The following is an 18,995-nucleotide window of genomic DNA, read 5'->3' as shown; positions in this document are numbered from 1 at the left end:
CAGTGGAGCAGAGAAGACTGAGGGGCGACCTGATCAAGGTGTACAAGATTATGAGGGGCATGGACAGGGTGGATAGGGAGTAGCTGTTCCCCTTAGTTGAAGGGTCAGTGACAAGGGGGCATAAGTTCAAGGTGAGGGGCAGGAGGTTTAGGGGGGATGTGAGGAAAAACTTTTTTACCCAGGGGGTGGTGACGGTCTGGAATGCACTGCCTGGGAGGGTGGCGGAGGCGGGTTGCCTCACATCCTTTAAAAAGTATCTGGATGAGCAATTGGCACGTTATAACATTCAAGGCTATGGGCCAAGTGCTGGTAAATGCGATTAGGTAGGTAGGTCAGGTGTTTCTCACGTGTCGGTGCAGACTCGATGGGCCGAAGGGCCTCTTCTGCACTGTGATTCTGTAATAGTACATAAGGACATATGCTTCAAGCAACAGATCAAGCATGGATGTAAAAGATTCTCCAGCTCTCTCCTTACTCCTGTCCAACTTGTGGACAGTTCTCACTCAGTATTATTTCTCCCAAGCCCTTAATTGACCCAATCCAAATGTTGATCTCTGTTGGTTCAATTTTAGTCACTTTTTGACCATGACCAGTGTGTTTAATTCTAAACTGATTGTTTTAAAGTCAGTTTCCCTCTGGAGTGTGTGTCAGTGCTTTGATGATGTCAAAATATTGTCTCATTCTCTTGGTCACATTAGCCATTTCATGTCATGTTGTTTGTCAAGTAGCTGTGTATGTTTGGGACCCGTTCCTCAGTCCACTTCACCATGAATTTACGCGTCCTATTGTCTTCACATGTAACAAATCACATCTGCACACTCACACCGGTATCCCAATGTCAGGCCACATATTCTGAACTTTGAGGTGTGCTTATCAAAAGACCAAAGTAAGCTTATCTCCCCCTGTTGTTGTCCTGATATTTCAGGTGGTGGCCAGACTGTCAAATGTGGTTTTCTTTAAAACAAAATTCATAGGTAAGGATGTAAATATCTCCCAGAGAAATCTATCAACTTATTCATCTCATCTACACCTCCCTGACTTTCACTAGAATGTAGGTGGATACCAGATTGATACATTCCACTGATCACCCGGGTGAGTTACTCCAATTCGTTTATTGTCCAATACAATATATTAATCATATGTTTAAAACAGAAATCAAACATTCCCAATTGATTTCAGGCATTAACATATTGTTTTATTTATTTTAGACGTCAGGCTGGGATTGTTTTCCTTGAATCCGGGAGGTTGAGGGGAGATTTGATAGAGGTGTACAAGATTATGACAGGTTTAGATAAGGTGGACAAAGAAAAGCTGTTCCTATTCGCTAATGGTACAAGGAGGAGAGGGACACAGATTTAAGGTTTTGGGCAGGAGATGCAAAGCGGATGTGAGAAGGAATATTTTTTCACAGCGAGCGGTAATGACCTGGAACTCGCTGACTTTGAGGGGCGGGGTGGGATGCAGAGACGATGAACAATTTCAAAAGGCAATTGGATGGACACTTGAGAGAAATAAACTTTCAAGGATTCAGTGATAGAATGGGAGAATGGGACTGACTGGATTGCTCTACAGAGAGCCAGCATGGACTTGATGGGCTGAATAGTCTCCTTGTATATCTTAATGACTCCATGATTCAAAGACAAAAAATTCAATTGCTCCAGTCTCTCCAACTAACTGAAGTCCCTCATTCCTGGTGCCATTGTCGTAAATCTCCTCTGCACCCTCTGGAAGAACTTCACATCTTTCCTAAAATGTGGGGCCCAGATACAATCAGCACATTTAAAGGGTCTCTCATTGTTGTGAGTGACATGGTGTGTCAGCAGGCTGGATGATTGAGGGAATCGCTGCCCACACACGGTGCAGGTGAATGGCCTCTCTCCAGTGTGAACTCGCTGATGTGTCAACAGGTGGGACGATCATGTGAATACCTTCCCATGCTCCGAGCAGGTGAATGGCCTCTTCCCACTGTGAGCTCGCTGGTATCTCAGTCGGCTGGATAAATAAGCAAATCCCTTCTTGCACTAGAGCAGGTGAATGGCCTCTCTCCAGTGTGAACTCGCTGATGTGTCAACAGGTGGGACGATCATGTGAATACCTTCCCATGCTCCGAGCAGGTGAATGGCCTCTTCCCACTGTGAGCTCACTGGTATCTCAGTCGGCTGGATAAATAAGCAAATCCCTTCTTGCACTAGAGCAGGTGAATGGCCTCTCCCCAGTGTGAACTCGCTGGTGCATATGCAGTTTGGACAACTGAATGAATCCTTTCCCACACTCAGAGCAGGTGAATGGCCTCCCCCTGGTGTGCACTCGCTGGTGTTCCTGCAGGTTGGATGAACTTCTCACACTCTTTGTGCAGTGAGAGCAGCTGAACGGTCTCTCCTCAGTGTGAAAACGCTGGTGGAACATCAGTTCCTGAGAGCTTTTGAACCTACTCCCACAGTCAGAACATTGAAAGGGTCTCTCATCAGTGTGAGTGACATGGTGTCTCAGCAGGCTCGATGACTGAGTGAATCGTTTCCCACACATGGTGCAGATGAACAGACTCTCCCTGGTGTGAACTCGCTGGTGTATCCGCAAGTGGGACGACTGAGTGAATCCCTTCCCACAGTCAGAGCAGGTGAATGGTCTCTCCCCGGTGTGAACTCGCTGGTGTCTCATCAGGTGGGATGAATGAGTGAATCCCTTCCCACACATGGAGCAGGTGAATGGCCTCTCTCCAGTGTGGCTGCGTCGATGAATTTCCAGCTTTGATGGTGATATGAATCCCTTCCCACAGTCCCCACATTTCCACAGTTTCTCCATTGTGTGGGTGTCTTTAGGTCGCCCCAGATTCAATGATCAACTGAGCAGTCCACACACAGAGCATGTGTACAGTCCCTCCCGTGATGTTTTATAAGGCTGCGTAACTGGTCAAAGCTCTTTCCACAGTCAGTGCACTGGAACACACTCACTCAGATGTGTCTGTCTCAGTGCATTTCCAATAACACTGATTTCAAAACCGCCTGAAGCAGACAGAACAGACAAACATTTCTCCTTCTAGATTCAAAGGCAATTGATATTCAGCTCCTGATGAATTGAGTGACTCTGTCAGATCTTGATGTGACGTTTGATTTGAGATTTCTGTCTGCAAATCCTCCACTTCTAATATTCTGTAAAAGGAGTTTACAAAAGTCATCACTGTCAGTCCATTATAGAAATTCAGAACAGACAATTCTAGTTTCTATGGAACAGTCTTTCCTCTCTCACCCAAAAGCTGTAAATCTGTCCCACACACTGTCCCTCCATTCCTATTCTGCTGTACCTAATATACACCCTCCCAATACTCCTGAAGGTGTCAATTCATGCTGATTGATTGGTCCATGCTCAGTGGTTCCAGTGCAGGACACAAAGTCCTGAAAATCTACCTGCAGGCTGCGAGACCTGGAACTCACTGACTGGTGGAAGCAGAGATGATCAACGATTTCAAAAAGAAATTGAGTGATAACTTGAAGGAAATAAACATGCAAGGGAATGGGGATATAGAAAGGGAATAGGACTGACTGGATTGCTCTACAGGGAGTCGACAGGGACTTGAGTTGCTGAATGGACTCCTGTATTAGTAATGAATCTATGGCTGGAAATAAATAACCTAGCTACAGTAATATATTACAGGACTAGAAAAAATAATAAATGTATTTTATTAGAGAACCAGAAATAATACATTTAATATGAACCATTAAACAACACTGGACTCTGAACATTAGCAAAGAGACCATCATTTTAGGAAGAAAAATAAATGTGCCAAGCTGAGGGAGCAAAGGATGTCAATGTCTTTAAGAGAGAGAGACCTGGGCCAACCTTTCCAGAGTCTGCACCCTCCCTGGATTCACTTCCTTTCCCTTCAGTTCCTGCAAGTCAACAATTTACCCCGAGAATGAGAAAAGAAATGGAAAGGGGGAAACATTGATTTCCTCACAGATGTTGCCCAGAGGAGGAAGTTTTAGTCTGAAGCTCATTGTCCAACTTCCGCATTGTGGCGTTCAGAATGGGACCCTGCCTGAATCAGCCAATAGGAATCACTCTGCTCCGCGGTGACGACCTCGGGTTCCAGTCTGCAGACCAGGCGCGTGGACACAGGAGCCCAGCCCCCACCAATTGTTCCCCCTCCCCCTCCTCGAGCTGAGGTTTCCAGGCAACCGCCTAACGGCTCCGGACAGAGCGAGAAGCCGCTCGAAGAACTCGGGATAGGAGAAGCTGCGCATGTGTGGGCGAGAGCCCGCCCCTTCCCTTCTTGCTGAGGAGCTGGCCAATGGAAAGGGTTGGAGCACCGGAAGGACTTTTGTCCTCCAGCCAATCAGAGCGCGGGCTTTGTGTGCATGAAGATTGAGCTTCACACAGACTAAAACTTCTTCCTGTGTCCAACATCTGTGAGTAAAACACGTTCTTTTCTCCCCCTTTCCATTTCTTTTCTCATTCTGGGGGGAAATTGTTGACTTGCAGGAACTGAAGGGAAAGGAAGTGAATCCAGGGAGGGTGCAGACTCTGGAAAGGTTGGCCCACGTCTCTCTCTCTCTCTCTAAAAGACATTGACATCCTTTGCTCCCTCAGCTTGACACATTTATTTGTCTGGCTAAAAGGATGGTCTCTTTCCTAATGTTCACAATTAAAGGGGTGGTTTCCCCAGGAGATGGCTGACATTTAAGGGGCCAGTAAATTAATATAGGACAGACATATGTCTAATGTTGTGATAGGGAACAGTTTAGATATATTATTTGTAGTCCTATCGTTAAATTCATTTATTATCCTTTCCAGTCTTGTAGTATAAGACTGTAGCTGTGTATATATTTCCAGTCATGGGGTCATTACGGCACAGAAGGAGTTAATTTGGCAACTCAAGTCCATGCTGACTCTCTGTGGAAGAATCCAGTCAGTTCCATTCCCCTTCGATATCCCCGTTCCCCTGCAAGCATATTTCTATCAAGTGTCCATCGAATTTCATTCTGAAATCAATGATCATCTCCAGTTCCACCATCCACAGATGTACTGAATTTCAGGTCATGATCACTCACTCCTAAATACTGTTGTTTCTTGCATCCCCTAATACCTCTAATCATGCAATGCGTATTATATATTACAACATTTGTACTCCTGTAATGTGTTCATGCATATGGCTCACAGCTGTTTGCTGGACTGACAGTGCTGAACATGGATCTGTCAATCGGGATGAATGTGCACCTTCAGGAGAATTGGAAGGTTGTATATTAGGTACAGCAGAGTGAGATTGGAGGGAGAGTGTGTGGGACAGAGATTTACAGGTTTTGGGGAACAGGAGAGGAAAGAATGTTTCATAGAAATTAGAATTGTCGATTCTGAATTTCTATCCTGTACTGACAGTAAACTCCTTTTGCAGGATATTAGAGGGGGAGGATTTGCAGACAGAAATCTCAAACGAAAAATCACATCAAGCTCTCACAGTGTCATTCAATTCATCAGGACCTGAACATAATTGACCTTTGAATGTGGAGAAACGTTTGTCTGTTCTGTCTGTGGGGAAAGATTCTAACTATTGGTGTGATTGGAAAAGCACCGAGACACACACACCCGAGTGAGAGTGTTCCAGTGCACTGACTGTGGAAAGAGTTTTAACCAGTTACACAGCTTGAAAAAAAAATCACACCATTCACAGCGGGGAGAGACTGTATATGTGTTCTGTGCATGTATGAGGCTTCAACTGATCGTCAAACACAGAGAGACATAAGGACGCCCACACTAGGGAGAAACCATGGAAATGTGGGGACTGTGGGAAGGGATTCCGGAACCCGTCTATGCTAGAAATTCTCAAACCAAAATTCACGTTAGCATCTGCCAGAGTCACTCGATTCATCAGGACCTGAATATCATCGGCCTTTCAATCTAGAAGGAGAGATGATTGTCTGTTCTGTCTGCTTCAAAATGTTTCAAACATCAGTGTGATTGGAAAAGCACCGAGACACACACACCCGAGTGAGAGTGTTCCAGTGCACTGACTGTGGAAAGAGCTTTAAGCAGTTACACAGACTGAAAAAACATCACACCGTTCACAAAGGGGAGACACCACACATGTGTTCTGTGTGTGGACAAGGCACCAATTGATCAACAGACGTGGAGATACACGAGGGCACACACACCATGGAGAAACTGTGGAAATGTGGGGATGGTGGGAAGGGATTCCAAACCACATCTGTGCTGGAAACTCATCGACACATTCACATCGGGGAGAGGCCATTCACCTGCCCTGTGTGTGGGAAGGGATTCACTCATTCCTCACACCTAGTGGCACACCAGGTCGCTCACACCAGGGAGAGGCCGCTCACCTGCTCTGTGTGTGGGAAAGGATTCACTCAGTCATCCCACCTAATGGCACACCAGGTAGCTCACACCAGGGAGAGGCCATTCACCTGTTCTGTGTGTGGGAAGGGATTCAGTAAGCCATTACACTTACTGGCACACAAGATAGCTCACACCAGGGAGAGGCCACTCACCTGCTCTGTGTGTGGAAAGGGATTCAGTAAGCCATTACACTTACTGGCACACCAGATAGCTCACACCAGGGAGAGGCTGCTCACCTGCTCTGTGTGTGGGAAAGGATTCACTCATTCGTCCCACCTAATGGCACACCAGGTAGTTCACACCAGGGAGAAGCCATTCACCTGCTCTGAGTGTGGGAAAGAATTCACTCAGTCATCCCACCTACTGGTACACCAGGTAGTTCACACTGGGGAGAGGCTGTTCACCTGCTCTGTTTGTGGGAAGGGATTCACTCAGTCATCCCACCTAGTGACTCACCAAGTTGCTCACACCAGGGAGAAGCCGTTCTCCTGCTCTGAGTGTGGGAAGGGATTCACTCAGTCATCCCACCTCATGGCACACCAGGCAGTTCACACCCGGGAGAGGTCGTTCACCTGCACTGAGTGTGGGAAGGGATTCACTCAGTCTGCGCACCTAGTGGCACACCAGGTAGTTCACACCAGGGAGAGGCCGTTCACCTGCTCTGAGTGTGGGAAGGGATTCAGTCAGTCATCCCACCTCGTGGCACACCAGGTAGTTCACACTGAGGCGAGGCCATTTACCTGCTCTGTTTGTGGGAAGGGATTCACTCAGTCATCCCATCTCGTGGCACACCAGGCAGTTCACACCAGGGAGAAGCCATTCATCTGCTCCGAGTGTGGGAAGGGATTTACTCATTCATCCCACCTAGTGGCACACCAGATAGTTCACACCAGGGAGAAGCCATTCACCTGCTCCGAGTGTGGGAAGGGATTTACTCATTCATCCCACCTAGTGGCACACCAGATAGTTCACACCAGGGAGAAGCCATTCACCTGCTCCGAGTGTGGGAAGGGATTTACTCATTCATCCCACCTAGTGGCACACCAGGTCGCTCACACCAAGGAGAGGCCATTCTCTTGTTCTGTGTGTGGGAAGGCATTCACTCAGTCTACACACCTAGTGGCACACCAGGTAACTCACACCAGGGAGAAGCCATTCACCTGCTCTGTGTGTGGGAAGGGATTCACTCAGTCATCCCACCTAGTGGCACACCAGGTAGTTCACACCAGGGACAGGCCGTTCACCTGCTCTGAGTGTGGGAAGGGATTCACTCAGTCATCCCACCTAGTGGCACACCAGGTATCTCACACCAGGGAGAAGCCATTCACCTGCTCTGAGTGTGGGAAAGGATTCACTCAATCTGCGCACCTAGTGGCACACCAGGTAGTTCACACCGGGGAGAGGCCGTTCACCTGCTCTGAGTGTGGGAAAGGATTCACTCAATCTGTGCACCTAGTGGCACACCAGGTAGTTCACACTGGGGAGAGGCCGTTCACCTGCTCTGAGTGTGGGAAAGGATTCACTCAATCTGCGCACCTAGTGGCACACCAGGTAGTTCACACCGGGGAGAGGCCGTTCACCTGCACTGAGTGTGGGAAGGGATTCACTCAGTCTGCGCACCTAGTGGCACACCAGATAGTTCACACCGGGGAGAGGCCATTCACCTGCTGTGTGTGTGGGAAGGGATTCACTCAGTCTGCGCATCTAGTGGCACACCAGGTAGTTCACACCGGGGAGAGGCCGTTCACCTGCACTGTGTGTGGGAAGGGATTCGCTCAGTTATCCCACCTGCTGACACATCAACAGGTTCACACTGGAAAAGACCATTCACCCGCTCTCGATGTGGGAAGGATTCACTCGGTCGTCCCATCTGCAGACACACCGGCAAGTTCACACTGGAGAGAGGCCCTTCATTTGCTCCATGTGTGGGAAGAGATTCGCTCTTTCATCCGACCTGCTGACACATCAACAGGGCCACACCGGGGCGAGGCCGTTTGCCTGCTCTGAATGTAGGAAGGGATTCACTCGGTTAACCAGCCTGCTCGCACTGTGGGAGTTAATTGTGTCAATTGAGGTAAAATATATACAGGTGCAGAACATTTATTGGATGGTTACTTGAGTACATATAAAGAGACACTACTGACACATAATGGGGTGTATTCAGGAGGCATATACCTGTAATGTTTCACACTGTGAATAAATCTACACCAAGCAAAGACTGGCTCCAGTTTCTTCCTTCACAATCAGGCTGTCAGTATTATAACATGGTAACAGAGAATACTTGTCTAATGGTGGAGGTTGGAAACTGAAGGAAAATAAAATTTCAGACAGAAGCTTACAATCTGAGTAGCTTTTGTGAGAAACGGCTGAAAACAAGTGGAAATTGTCAGGGAATTGCTCTGAAGAAGGGTCATACGGACTCGAAACGTTAACTCTGTTTCTCTCTCCACAGATGCTACTAGACCTGCTGAGTTTTTCCAACCCTTTCTGTTTTTGTGTCAGATTTCCAGCATCTGCAGTAATTTGCTTTTATATTATGGAAATTGTCTGGGTCTGATTACCCGCTGATGTTCTCGGATTCTTAGCCACACGACCAGTGGAAGAATGAAGTGGAGATGTGGACACGGGTTACGTCCCTACCAAGGAGGAAACAAAGTCTGGTCTTGGCATTGTCACTTCCCAACAAAAATAAAATCAGAAGCAAAGTATTTAGTGAGCTGGATGCCCGTCAGTTGGATACTGAAGAAGGTTTGGATCTTCTATTCAGGTTCATTGATGAGATTTACAAGAAAGATGATCTACTGGATGCCTATGAAGCATAGTTGGACTTTGAAAGGTTTCGAATGAGGGTAAAAACATCTTTAGCAGATCTGGATATCACGACAAGAGACAGGATTGGAACAGCACTAATAGGTGAATGAACCCCAGGAATGACCAAGGAACAATTAACAGGTATTTCAGGTCTGACTCAAAATATCATTATGTGATGAACTGCCCAAAGTGGAAAATCAGGATCTTCGAAGTGACACATGATACAGAGAATTTTGAGCTGAAGATGATGATGACGATCACTCTGAAGGAATTGTACTAGTCACAAGGAACTTTGGTCCAGTGATGATTGTGTTCATCACAGACTCATTCAACTGTGCTGTGTTAGACAGTGGCTGCACCTCGACAGTATGTGGATCAGTTGGTGAAAATGTTATCCAGATTCACCTCATAATGAGGATTGACACAAGGAGTATGAAAGTTCTACTTGTCATTGTTTGGTGATGTGAACACATTGACGTCACTAAAAAGAGTGGGGATTTTTGCAAAATAGCTTGAGTCAGCCACATTATCAGGACTGGTGTACTCTCCAGTGTGATACCCTTACTGTTGAGTAAACCTTCCACAAAAAAGGCACAAATGCAACTGGACATGGAGTAAGATTAGGCAATTGTTTTTGGAAAGTCAGTGGATCTGCAGTTTACTCAATCAGGACATTCTCGTCTCCCCTTAACAATACCAGATGTTTCTAATCAGAGTGAGAAGGATTAATGGCATCAATGATAAGAATCAGAGAGAAAAAAACAAATTATTTTAAAACTAAACAGACAATTTGCTCACCCTTCCTGTCAAAGATAACAAATCCTGCTAAAAGATGCAGGGGTGGTTGGTGAAGAGTATACAAGGCTCATAGAGGGGATTAGAGCAAAGTGTGAAGTCTATAAAAAGTATGGGAGGACGCTGTCACATCCTATTGTAAACCTTCCCTAGGCACGTGACTTTAACCAGGTAGTTGCCATGGATCTAAAGGGATGGGACAAAGACAAAAATACTTTCATTCTACACTTTATAGACATGGTAGCCGATTTAGTCTTTCTCAATAATACATGGCAAGGGCAAAAGGGAGATTATAGACCAAGTCATGGAGAAATGGATAGGGACTGGACCTGGGGCACCAGCTAAGTTTCTGACTGATAATGGAGGGGAAATTTGCAAATGACGAGTTTAGAGACGTGTGTGAAAACATGAACACTATGGTCATGAACACCACAGCTGAAAGTCCTTTCAGCAATGGACTCTGTGAAAGGAATCACGCCGTGATCGATGAAATGCTGCAGAAAATCTTAGCTGATCAGCCAAACTGCAAGTTGACAACTGCACAGACATGGACGATTCATGTAAAGAATTCACTCCAGATGGTTGGAGGGAAAAGTCCATTTCGATTGGTCTACAGGAGAAATCCCAACTTACCCTCTGTGCTGGGCGATAGTCCTCCTGCTTTGGAAAGGTCGACAATTAGTTCCATTTTTAGTCATCAATTATCGGATTATTTTATAAAAAGAAGTGCTCGAACTAAGAAATTACTGGGGATCCTAGAAGAGGGATGTCTTAAAATGTAATAGTGCTTTGTGCAAAATAAGGAAAATCATATTTTGTCCTCTGGTTTGTTTTGAAATATTGTTTCTGCCGATTGTTACAATCCCGGTCAGGACCGTTAATGTTTAAAGAGAAATTCGAACACCCAGTGATAACTGAAAGAATTACACCACAAGATTCCACATTTACAAACAAAACCAAAATTTACTGTATATATAAAACAAAAGAATATTAAAAACCAGCACTACGAACTTAACGTTATAGATTATAAAGATTTATGCTTTAAATTCAGTTCTACTTTTTAACTTCTCCACAAGAGAACTTATACTGAACAATATCTTGAAGGTTCATTCGCTTCTGTTCCTGGGACCATCCCAAAGGGATGTCAAAGCTCTCCAGAATTCACTTTAATTCTCCTCAGTATTCCAGCTATTCTCCAAGCTCCAAGGCTTTATGGGGGTCCTTCCATCAGCTTTAGGCAAGAAACACTGCAACTTACCTTTAAGGCCTCAAAGCTGTGGACTTCTCAGTTCAAGTGGAAGTTTCACTACCTTCTTGCTGAGGGATTCAAACATGAGCAACACGCTGATTCCTAATGACCCTCTTGGCTTCTCGTCCCACAGCTGGTTCACAGCTCCTGGTCCCACACTTCCTGCTGACTGACCAAGCTGCCCTCAGGCTGCTGATTGAAACTGCCTTCAGTGAGAAAATAAAAAGAAAAATCCACAATAGATCATCCATTGTTTAAGTGTTCTCACTATCAACGCTGACCTTACTGAATAAACAAAGGTCAGATTTTAACTGTAATTAGCCCAGGCTTGTTTGATTTGGATTTCCATCAGAGTTGTGTTCAACAGTTTCTCAACCCAGAGTTTCCATTGAGCTACATTTCAATCACCAAACTGAAAGTTATTTTTGAAAACATATGAATTATGAACTTAGATATTCGCAGCAGCCGGCATAATAGGCCAAATGGCCTCCTTCTGTGCTCTATGAGCCTCATATACATTGAAAGGGAGGGGATCATCTTCAATTGTGGGTGACATATTAAAGAAAGCAGTGCCTCCTCTTCTCTGAATGTTTAGTTTAACACTTAAAGCTCCCCTTAACATTCTCTGAAGTGGCAGATGGAATTTAATACAGAGAAGACTGAGGCGATGATTTTTAGCAGAGGGGATAGGGAGAGGAAATATAGATGTAAATAGAACAGTTCTAAAAAGTGAGCAGGGACAGAGGGACCTGGGGGTTCATGTGCAGAGGTCATTGAAGGTGGCAGGACAGAGTGAGAGAGGAATTAGCAAAGCACATGGGATCTTGTGCTTCAGAAATAGAGGGATTGAGAACAAAAGCAGGGAAGTTATGCTGAACCTATATAAAACTCTGGTTAGACTACAACTATAGAGTATTGAGTCCAGTTCTGGTCACCACACCTTAGGAAGGATGTGAGGGTCGCTGAGAGGGTGGAGAGGAGATTTACCAGAATGGTTCCAGGGATGAGGGATTTTAACCATAAGGTTAGGTTGGAGAAGCTGAGGTTGTTCTCCTTGGAGCAAAGGAGGTTGAGGAGAGATTTGATAGAGGTGTACAAGATTATGACAGGTTTAGATAAGGAGGACAGCAAAAAGCTGTTCGCATTCGCTGATGGTACAAGGAAGAGGCGGACACAGATTTTAAGTTTTGTGCAGGAGATATAGCTACATCCCCGTGGGTATATCTTCACTGTCGCTGAGTCAAATCCTGGAATTTCTCCCCACAGCACTGTGGGTGTACCTACACCACATGGACTGCAGTGGTTCAAGAAGGCAGCTCAACACCACCTTCTCAAGGGCAATTAGGGATGGGCAATAAATGCTGGCCCAGCCAGTGACACCCACAACCCCAAGAAAGAATGAAAATGAAAAGATATGGGGGGGATTTGAGGAGGAACGTTTTTACACAGCGAGTGGTAATGACCTCGAACTCGCTGTCTACGAGGTGGGTGGAAGCAGAGACAATGAATGGTTTCAAAAGGAAATTGGATGGGCACTTGAGGGAAATAAATTTTCAGGGCAACAGGGATAGAACGAGGTAATGGAATGATTGGTTTACTCTGCAGTGAGCCGGCGTGAACACGATGGGCTGAATGGACTCCTTCTCTACCCTAATGACTCTGTGATCTAAAAAGAACAATTTCAGCTGCTCCAGTCTCTCCAACTAACTGAAGTCCCTCATCCCTGGTGCCATTCTCGTAAATCTCCTCTGCACAAGAAGAACTAAGAACTTCACATCTTTCCTAAAGTGTGGGGCCCAGATATAGGGTTCCATTCTAGAGGGATAGAATTGAAAAGCAGGGAGGTTATGTTCAACTTGTTTCGAACCATGGTTAGACTACACTGGGAGCACTGTAAACATTTGCGATCTTCATTTAGAAAAAGGAAATAGAGGCACTGGAGAAGGGGCAACAAAGATTCACAAGAAGAATACCAGAAATGAGAGCATTTAACCCTCAGGAAAGGCTGGGGCTGCTTTTCTCTAGAAAAGAGAAGACTGAAGGGTGACCTGATGGAAGTCTTTAAGATGATGAAGGGGTTCAATAATCCAATCGGGATTTCATGAGAAACCTCATTACCCAGCGAATGGTGAGAGTGTGGAACTCACTACCATAGCGAATGGTTGAGGTGAATAGCATGAATACATTTAAAGCAAAGCTAGATACATACATGAGGGAGAAAGGAATAGAAGGATATGCTGATGGGTGGGTGGAGGCTCATGTGGAGCACAAATACTGACAGAGACCAATTGAGCCGACTGGCCTGGCCCTGTGCTGTAGACTCAATGGAACAGAGACAAATGTATTTATTTTAGATCCACCTGTCATGGTCGGAAAAACACTTTTTACTGTCCAGGATAAAATAAATATACTTCATCAGCTTTTGTAGATCATTTCAGTGGAATTGTGCACTCCCAGGTTCAAAGAGCATCAGCCCACTGGAAGCAAAGTTGTGAGACCGGCCAGTCCAGCAGAAAGAAACCCTCTGACCCTCCCACTTCACCAAGTGTCAGAATGAACATGGTTCTGTCCTGGATGTGATTAACAGGAGCAATAACAGCAGAATCCAACCCCCGCAATCACTTGTGAACTCGCTGGTGACTCAGCAGGTAGGTTGACCGAGTGAATCCCTTCCCACACTCAGAGCAGGTGAACAGCCTCTCCCCAGTGTGAATTCGCTGGTGTCTCAGCAGGTGTGATGAATGAGCAAAGCCATTTCCACACTCAAAGCAGGTGAACGGCCTCTCCCCAGTGTGAACCCGCTGGTGAGTCTGCAGGGTGGATGACTGAGTGAATCTCTTCCCACATTGAGAGCAGGTGAATGGCCTTTCTCCAGTGTGAACCCGTTGGTGTGTCTGCAGGTTACATAATTGAGTGAATCTCTTCCCACAATCAGAGCAGGTGAAGGGCTTGTCCCCGGTGTGAACTCGCTGGTGTACCTGCAGGTGTGACAAGCCAGTGAATTCCTTCTCACACTCAGAGCAGATGACTGGCCTCCCCCCAGAGTGAACTCGCTGGTGTGTCTGCAAGTGAGATGACTGAGTGAATCCCTTCCCACACTCAGAGCAGGTGAATGGCCTCTCCCCTGTGTGAATTCGCTGGTGCGTCACCAGGTCAAATGAAGTACTGAATGCCTTCCCACACTCAGAGCAGGTGAACGGCCTCTCCCCGGTGTGGATGCGCTGGTGTCTCAGCAGGGAGGATGAATGAGTGAATCCCTTCCCACACTCTAAGCAGGTGAATGGCCTCTCTCCGGTTTGACTGTGTTGATGAATTTCCAGCTGAGATGGGGATCTGTATCCTTTCCCACAGTTCACACATTTCCATGGTTTCGCCATGGTGCGGGTGCCCTTTGTGTCTCCAGGTTTGACAATTTTAAAAAATTCTTTGATGGGATGTGCGCTGCCTCGGTCAGCATTTATTGCCTATCCCTCATTGCCCTTCAGAACGTGGTGGTGAGCTGCCTTCTTGAACTGCTGAAGCTGAAGGCTCATCCACACACAGAACACGTGTATGGTTTCTCCCTGCTGTGAAAGGTGTGATGATTTTTCAAGTTTTGTCACTGGGTAAAGCTCTTTCCAGTCAGTGCACTGGAACACTCACTCGGGTGTGTGTGCCTCGGTGCTTTTGCAGTCAAGCTGACATTTCAAATCTTTTGAAGCAGACAGAACAGACAAACATTTCTCCTTCTAGATTCAATTACCGATGATATTCAGGTCCTGATGAATCGATTGATTCTGTCAGATCGTGACATGACGTTTGGTTTGAGATTTCTGATTGTAAACCCTCCTCTTCTAATATCCTGTAAAAGAAGTTTACAAAATACATCACTGTCAGTTCAGGATAGAAATTCAGCGCAGGCATTTATGATTACTGTAGAACATTCTTTCCTCTGTCGTTCCGGAAAAACTGTCATTGTCTGTCCCACACAAACATAAAATGTGCATCATGTAATGGCACAAGACATATCTCTGTCCTATATTAATTTACTGTCCCCTTAAATGTTAGCCATCTGCTGGGAAAACCATCCCTTTAATTGTGAACATGAGGAAAGAGACCATCCTTTTAGCCAGACAAATAAATGTGTCAAGCTGAGGGAGCAAAGGATGTCAATGTCTTAAAGAGAGACCTGGGCCAACCTTTCCAGAGTCTGCACCCTCCCTGGATTCACTTCCTTTCCCTTCAGTTCCTGCAAGTCAACAATTTGCCCCCAGAATGAGAAAAGAAATGGAAAGGGGGAGAAAAGAAAGTGTTTTACTCACAGACATATGCCCCATGTTGTTATATAGTACATATTAGATATATTATTTATGGTTCTGTAATAAAGTACATTTATACTATTTCTAATCTTGTAATATAGTACTGTAGCTACGTTATATATTTCCTGCCATGAAGCCATTACCACATAGAAGGAGTGCATTTGGGAACTTGAGTCCATGCCGAATCTCTGTAGAGCAATCCAGCCAGTCCCATTCCCCCTCTATATCCCTGTTCCCCTGCAAGTTTATTTCCTTCAAGTACCCACCTAATTTCAATTTGAAATCACTGATCACCTCTGCTACCTCCAGCTGCCCAGGCAGCGAGCTCCAGGTCATGACTAGTCGCTTCCTAAACAAAGTTCATCCTCACATCCCCCTCCATATTTACACTCTGCATCTAGATTTACATGTCTGTCTCCAGGACATGAAGCAATGACCATGGATCTGTCAATTAGCATGAATCGCTTCTTCTGGAGAATTGGAAGGGTGTATATTTGGTACAGCTGAGTGAGAAAGGAGAGTGTGTGTCCGGAATAGACACTAGGGGAATGAGAGAAGAAGGAATGATACACTGAAACTAGACTTGTGTGTTCTGAATTTCTATCCTGTACTGACAGTAACACTATTTGTAAACTCCTTTTACAGGATATGAGAAAGGGATGATTTGCAGACTGAAGTCTCAAACCAAATTTCATGTCAAAATCTAACAGAGTGGCTTCATTTATTGGGACCCAAATATCATCAGGGAGAAATGTTTCCTTGTTCTGCCTGCTTCAAAACGTTTTAATGATCAGAGTGACTGGAACAGTGGGAAGACACACACACATACGCGAGTGAGAGTATTCCAGTGCACTGACTGTGGAAAGAGCTTTAACCAGTTACTCAGTTGAAAAAACATTGAAGCATTCGCAGTGATGAGAGACTGTACATGTGTCCTGTGTGAGGACAAGGCTTCAACTGATCATTGAGCCTGGAGAGCTACAAGAACACCTGCATCATGGAGAAACCGTGGAAATGTGGGGACTGTGGGAAGGGATTCAGATTCCCTTCAAAGCTGGAGGTTCATTGATGCAGTCACACTGGGGAGAGGCCATTCATCTGCTCTGCGTGTGGGAAGGGATTCAGTGATTTATCCGCCCTGCTGACACACGAGCGAGTTCACGCCGGGGAGAGGCCATTCACCTGCACTGTGTGTGGGCAGCGATTCACTCAGTCATCCAGCCTGCTGACACACCATGTCACTCACACCAGTGAGAGACCCTTTAAATGCTCTGACTGTGGGAGTGGCTTCAAAAGCTCTCGGGAACTGATGTTCCACCAGCGCATTCACACTGAGGAGAGACCATTCAGCTGTTCTCACTGTGCAAAGAGGTTTAGTTCGTCATCCAGTCAGTGGAGACACCGGCGTGTTCACACTGGGGAGAGGCCATTCACCTGCTCTGAGTGTGGGAAGGGATTCACTCACTTACCAAACCTGCTGACTCACCAGCTCGTTCACACTGGGGAGAGGCCATTCACCTGCTCCGTGTGTGGGACGGGATTCATTAATTCATTCAAACTCCGGAGACACCAGCAAGTTCACACTGGGGAGAGGCCATTCACCTGCTCTGAGTGTGGGAAGGGATTCAATGATTCATCCAACTTGAGGACACACCAGCGACTTCACTCTGGGGAGAGGACGTTCACCTGCTCTGAGTGTGGGAAAGGATTCACTCAGTCATGCCACCTGCTGAGACACCAGTGAGTTCACAAGTGATTACAGGGTTGGATTCTGCTGTTATTGCTGCTGTTAATCACATCCAGGACTGAACCATGTTCATTCTGACAGTTGGTGAAGTGGGAGGGTCAGAGGGTTTCTTTCTGCTCGACTGGCCGGTGTGTTGCTTAAAGCATATGTCCTTATGTAACCGAGTAACCTTGAGTAACCGAGAACTCACAACGCTCCTTCAGAAGAAAAGATCGAGTAGATGTTACCCCAGGCGGGTCCAGAACAGAACTGGAAAATAAAGGAGTGAAATTGAGTGAGGGGTCGGAGAGAGAGTTCTCCCCCTCAAGCTGTGGACTGTAAGAATCCTGGGAGACCCCCTACTTCAGGTTTTCTTGCTAATAAGTGAACACTGAATTAAAAACTATGACTGGCAGTGCATTTATTTTTCATTGGATTGTTGCACTTCTCCTGTTTTTATTCCTGTTGTGATTATTCTCTGGGTGAGGAAGGTTGACAGGTGACAGGATGGGATATTGCGGTTTGGGTCTTCATTGACCAAACATTTTAATGATCCACTGTCACCAATTTCAGAGTTTGGGAAAAGGGGATAAAGGATTAATTGACTCCCTGAACCCCATTTTCTAACATCGCTGTGTCAAAAATAAAATCTCACCTCCCCCTCTGGCTCCTTTGCCAATTACCTTAGTGGGACTCACTTTCTGTTAAAGAGCCTGCCAACCCCTCTCACCCACTTTCCCTATAGTGCAGAAATCTAATCATGAAAAGTCCAGAAGAATCAAATATTTTTACTGATCAAAGTTTATTAATGAAACAGAACATGGTTAAAAGAAACAGAAAATTACTTGAGGATCAGAGACAACCAGTGTAAAAGGATGTGAACAATGTTCTGGACCCAAATGGTTTCTCTTCATCTGCTCTATAACCTGGAAACAGAGGCACTGAACCCTGGGGGTCGGGTCACCATCAGCCCCGGTCACCCCATCGCGGGCCCCGATTGGTTGGAGGTCCATTTCCCAGTCAGTCCTCCAGCACCTTCCTGTCTCTCTGTCAGTGCGACACCCATTGCAGTTTCCCAACTGGGGTGCAGGCCCCGTTATTCTCAGCTAAATTCAGGCCTCAGCTCCGTCGCTTGGCTGTCATTGACACGAGCAATAGAGAGACAGAAAGGTGCTGGAGGCTCACATGTGAAGTGGAAACTAGTGGCTCTGAACTAACACTTGTTATTTATACTGGGGTTTTTATTATAAGATTTAGACACTGGAGGAAAAGGGTGGGGGTAACTTTTTTTAAAGGGTAACTTTCCCTTTCCAATTTTGTATTGTATACAGCATCGGTCGAGGCTCAGTGGATCTCTGAGCCTCACCTCTGAGCCTCAAGGTTGTGGTGTCAAGTCGGGGTCCAGGGACATGACAAATATCAAAACCTGCATTGAGGGAGTGCTGCAGTGTTGGAGCAGCCTTCTTTCCAATAAGATGTTCAACACAATATCCTGAATTGTTAAAGAAAACACAGCGAGTTGTTGTGATTTGGAATTAACTGCCTGAAAACGCGCGGGAAGCAAATTCAACTGTATCTTTCAGAAGGGAATGGGACAGATTCTTGAAAGGAAAAGAAAATTGCAGAGCGATGGGATTAATTGAACAGCTCTTTCAAAGAGCCAGCAGTAGCATGATGGGCCGAATAGCCTCCTCCTGTGCTCTATGAGCCTTGTGTACATTTAAAGGGAGGGGATCATCTTCAATTGTGGGTGACATATTAAAGAAAG

The 18,995-nt window shown here is 45.8% G+C and overlaps 5 protein-coding genes and 1 pseudogene across 9 annotated transcripts in view; 4 read left to right on the top strand and 2 right to left on the bottom strand.

Annotated features, from left to right (window-relative positions):
- The window catches only part of LOC144697306 (uncharacterized), a 74,076-nt gene extending 55,784 nt beyond the window's left edge, over positions 1–18,292 (top strand). Inside the window, exon 2 of the mRNA XM_078569281.1 lies at positions 16,147–18,292. Coding sequence (XP_078425407.1) covers positions 16,811–17,245 — 435 coding nt within the window. The 5' untranslated portion in view covers positions 16,147–16,810 and the 3' untranslated portion in view covers positions 17,246–18,292. The remainder of the gene's footprint in view (positions 1–16,146) is intronic.
- The window catches only part of LOC144697248 (uncharacterized), a 420,900-nt gene that overhangs the window by 89,838 nt on the left and 312,067 nt on the right, over positions 1–18,995 (bottom strand). The window lies entirely within an intron of this gene.
- The window catches only part of LOC144697407 (uncharacterized), a 456,361-nt pseudogene that overhangs the window by 281,281 nt on the left and 156,085 nt on the right, over positions 1–18,995 (top strand). The window lies entirely within an intron of this gene.
- LOC144697301 (uncharacterized) overlaps positions 1–18,995 on the top strand; it is a 273,518-nt gene that overhangs the window by 229,798 nt on the left and 24,725 nt on the right. The window lies entirely within an intron of this gene.
- The window catches only part of LOC144697079 (uncharacterized), a 280,076-nt gene continuing 262,181 nt past the window's right edge, over positions 1,101–18,995 (bottom strand). For both annotated transcript variants that reach the window (XM_078568891.1, XM_078568890.1), the window contains exon 2: positions 1,101–3,149. In XM_078568891.1, the coding sequence (XP_078425017.1) occupies positions 2,152–2,802 (651 nt within the window). In that variant the 5' untranslated portion in view covers positions 2,803–3,149 and the 3' untranslated portion in view covers positions 1,101–2,151. The remainder of the gene's footprint in view (positions 3,150–18,995) is intronic.
- LOC144698452 (uncharacterized) overlaps positions 4,266–18,995 on the top strand; it is a 48,755-nt gene continuing 34,025 nt past the window's right edge. Inside the window, 2 exon segments of the mRNA XM_078570394.1 lie at positions 4,266–4,406; positions 5,390–8,344. Of these exon segments, the coding sequence (XP_078426520.1) occupies positions 6,148–8,344 (2,197 nt within the window). The 5' untranslated portion in view covers positions 4,266–4,406; positions 5,390–6,147.

The sequence above is a fragment of the Cetorhinus maximus genome, chromosome 23, assembly GCF_964194155.1.
Source record: "Cetorhinus maximus chromosome 23, sCetMax3.hap1.1, whole genome shotgun sequence".
Taxonomy (NCBI): Eukaryota; Metazoa; Chordata; class Chondrichthyes; order Lamniformes; family Cetorhinidae; genus Cetorhinus; species Cetorhinus maximus.
This window is presented reverse-complemented; position numbering and strand designations above follow the sequence as displayed.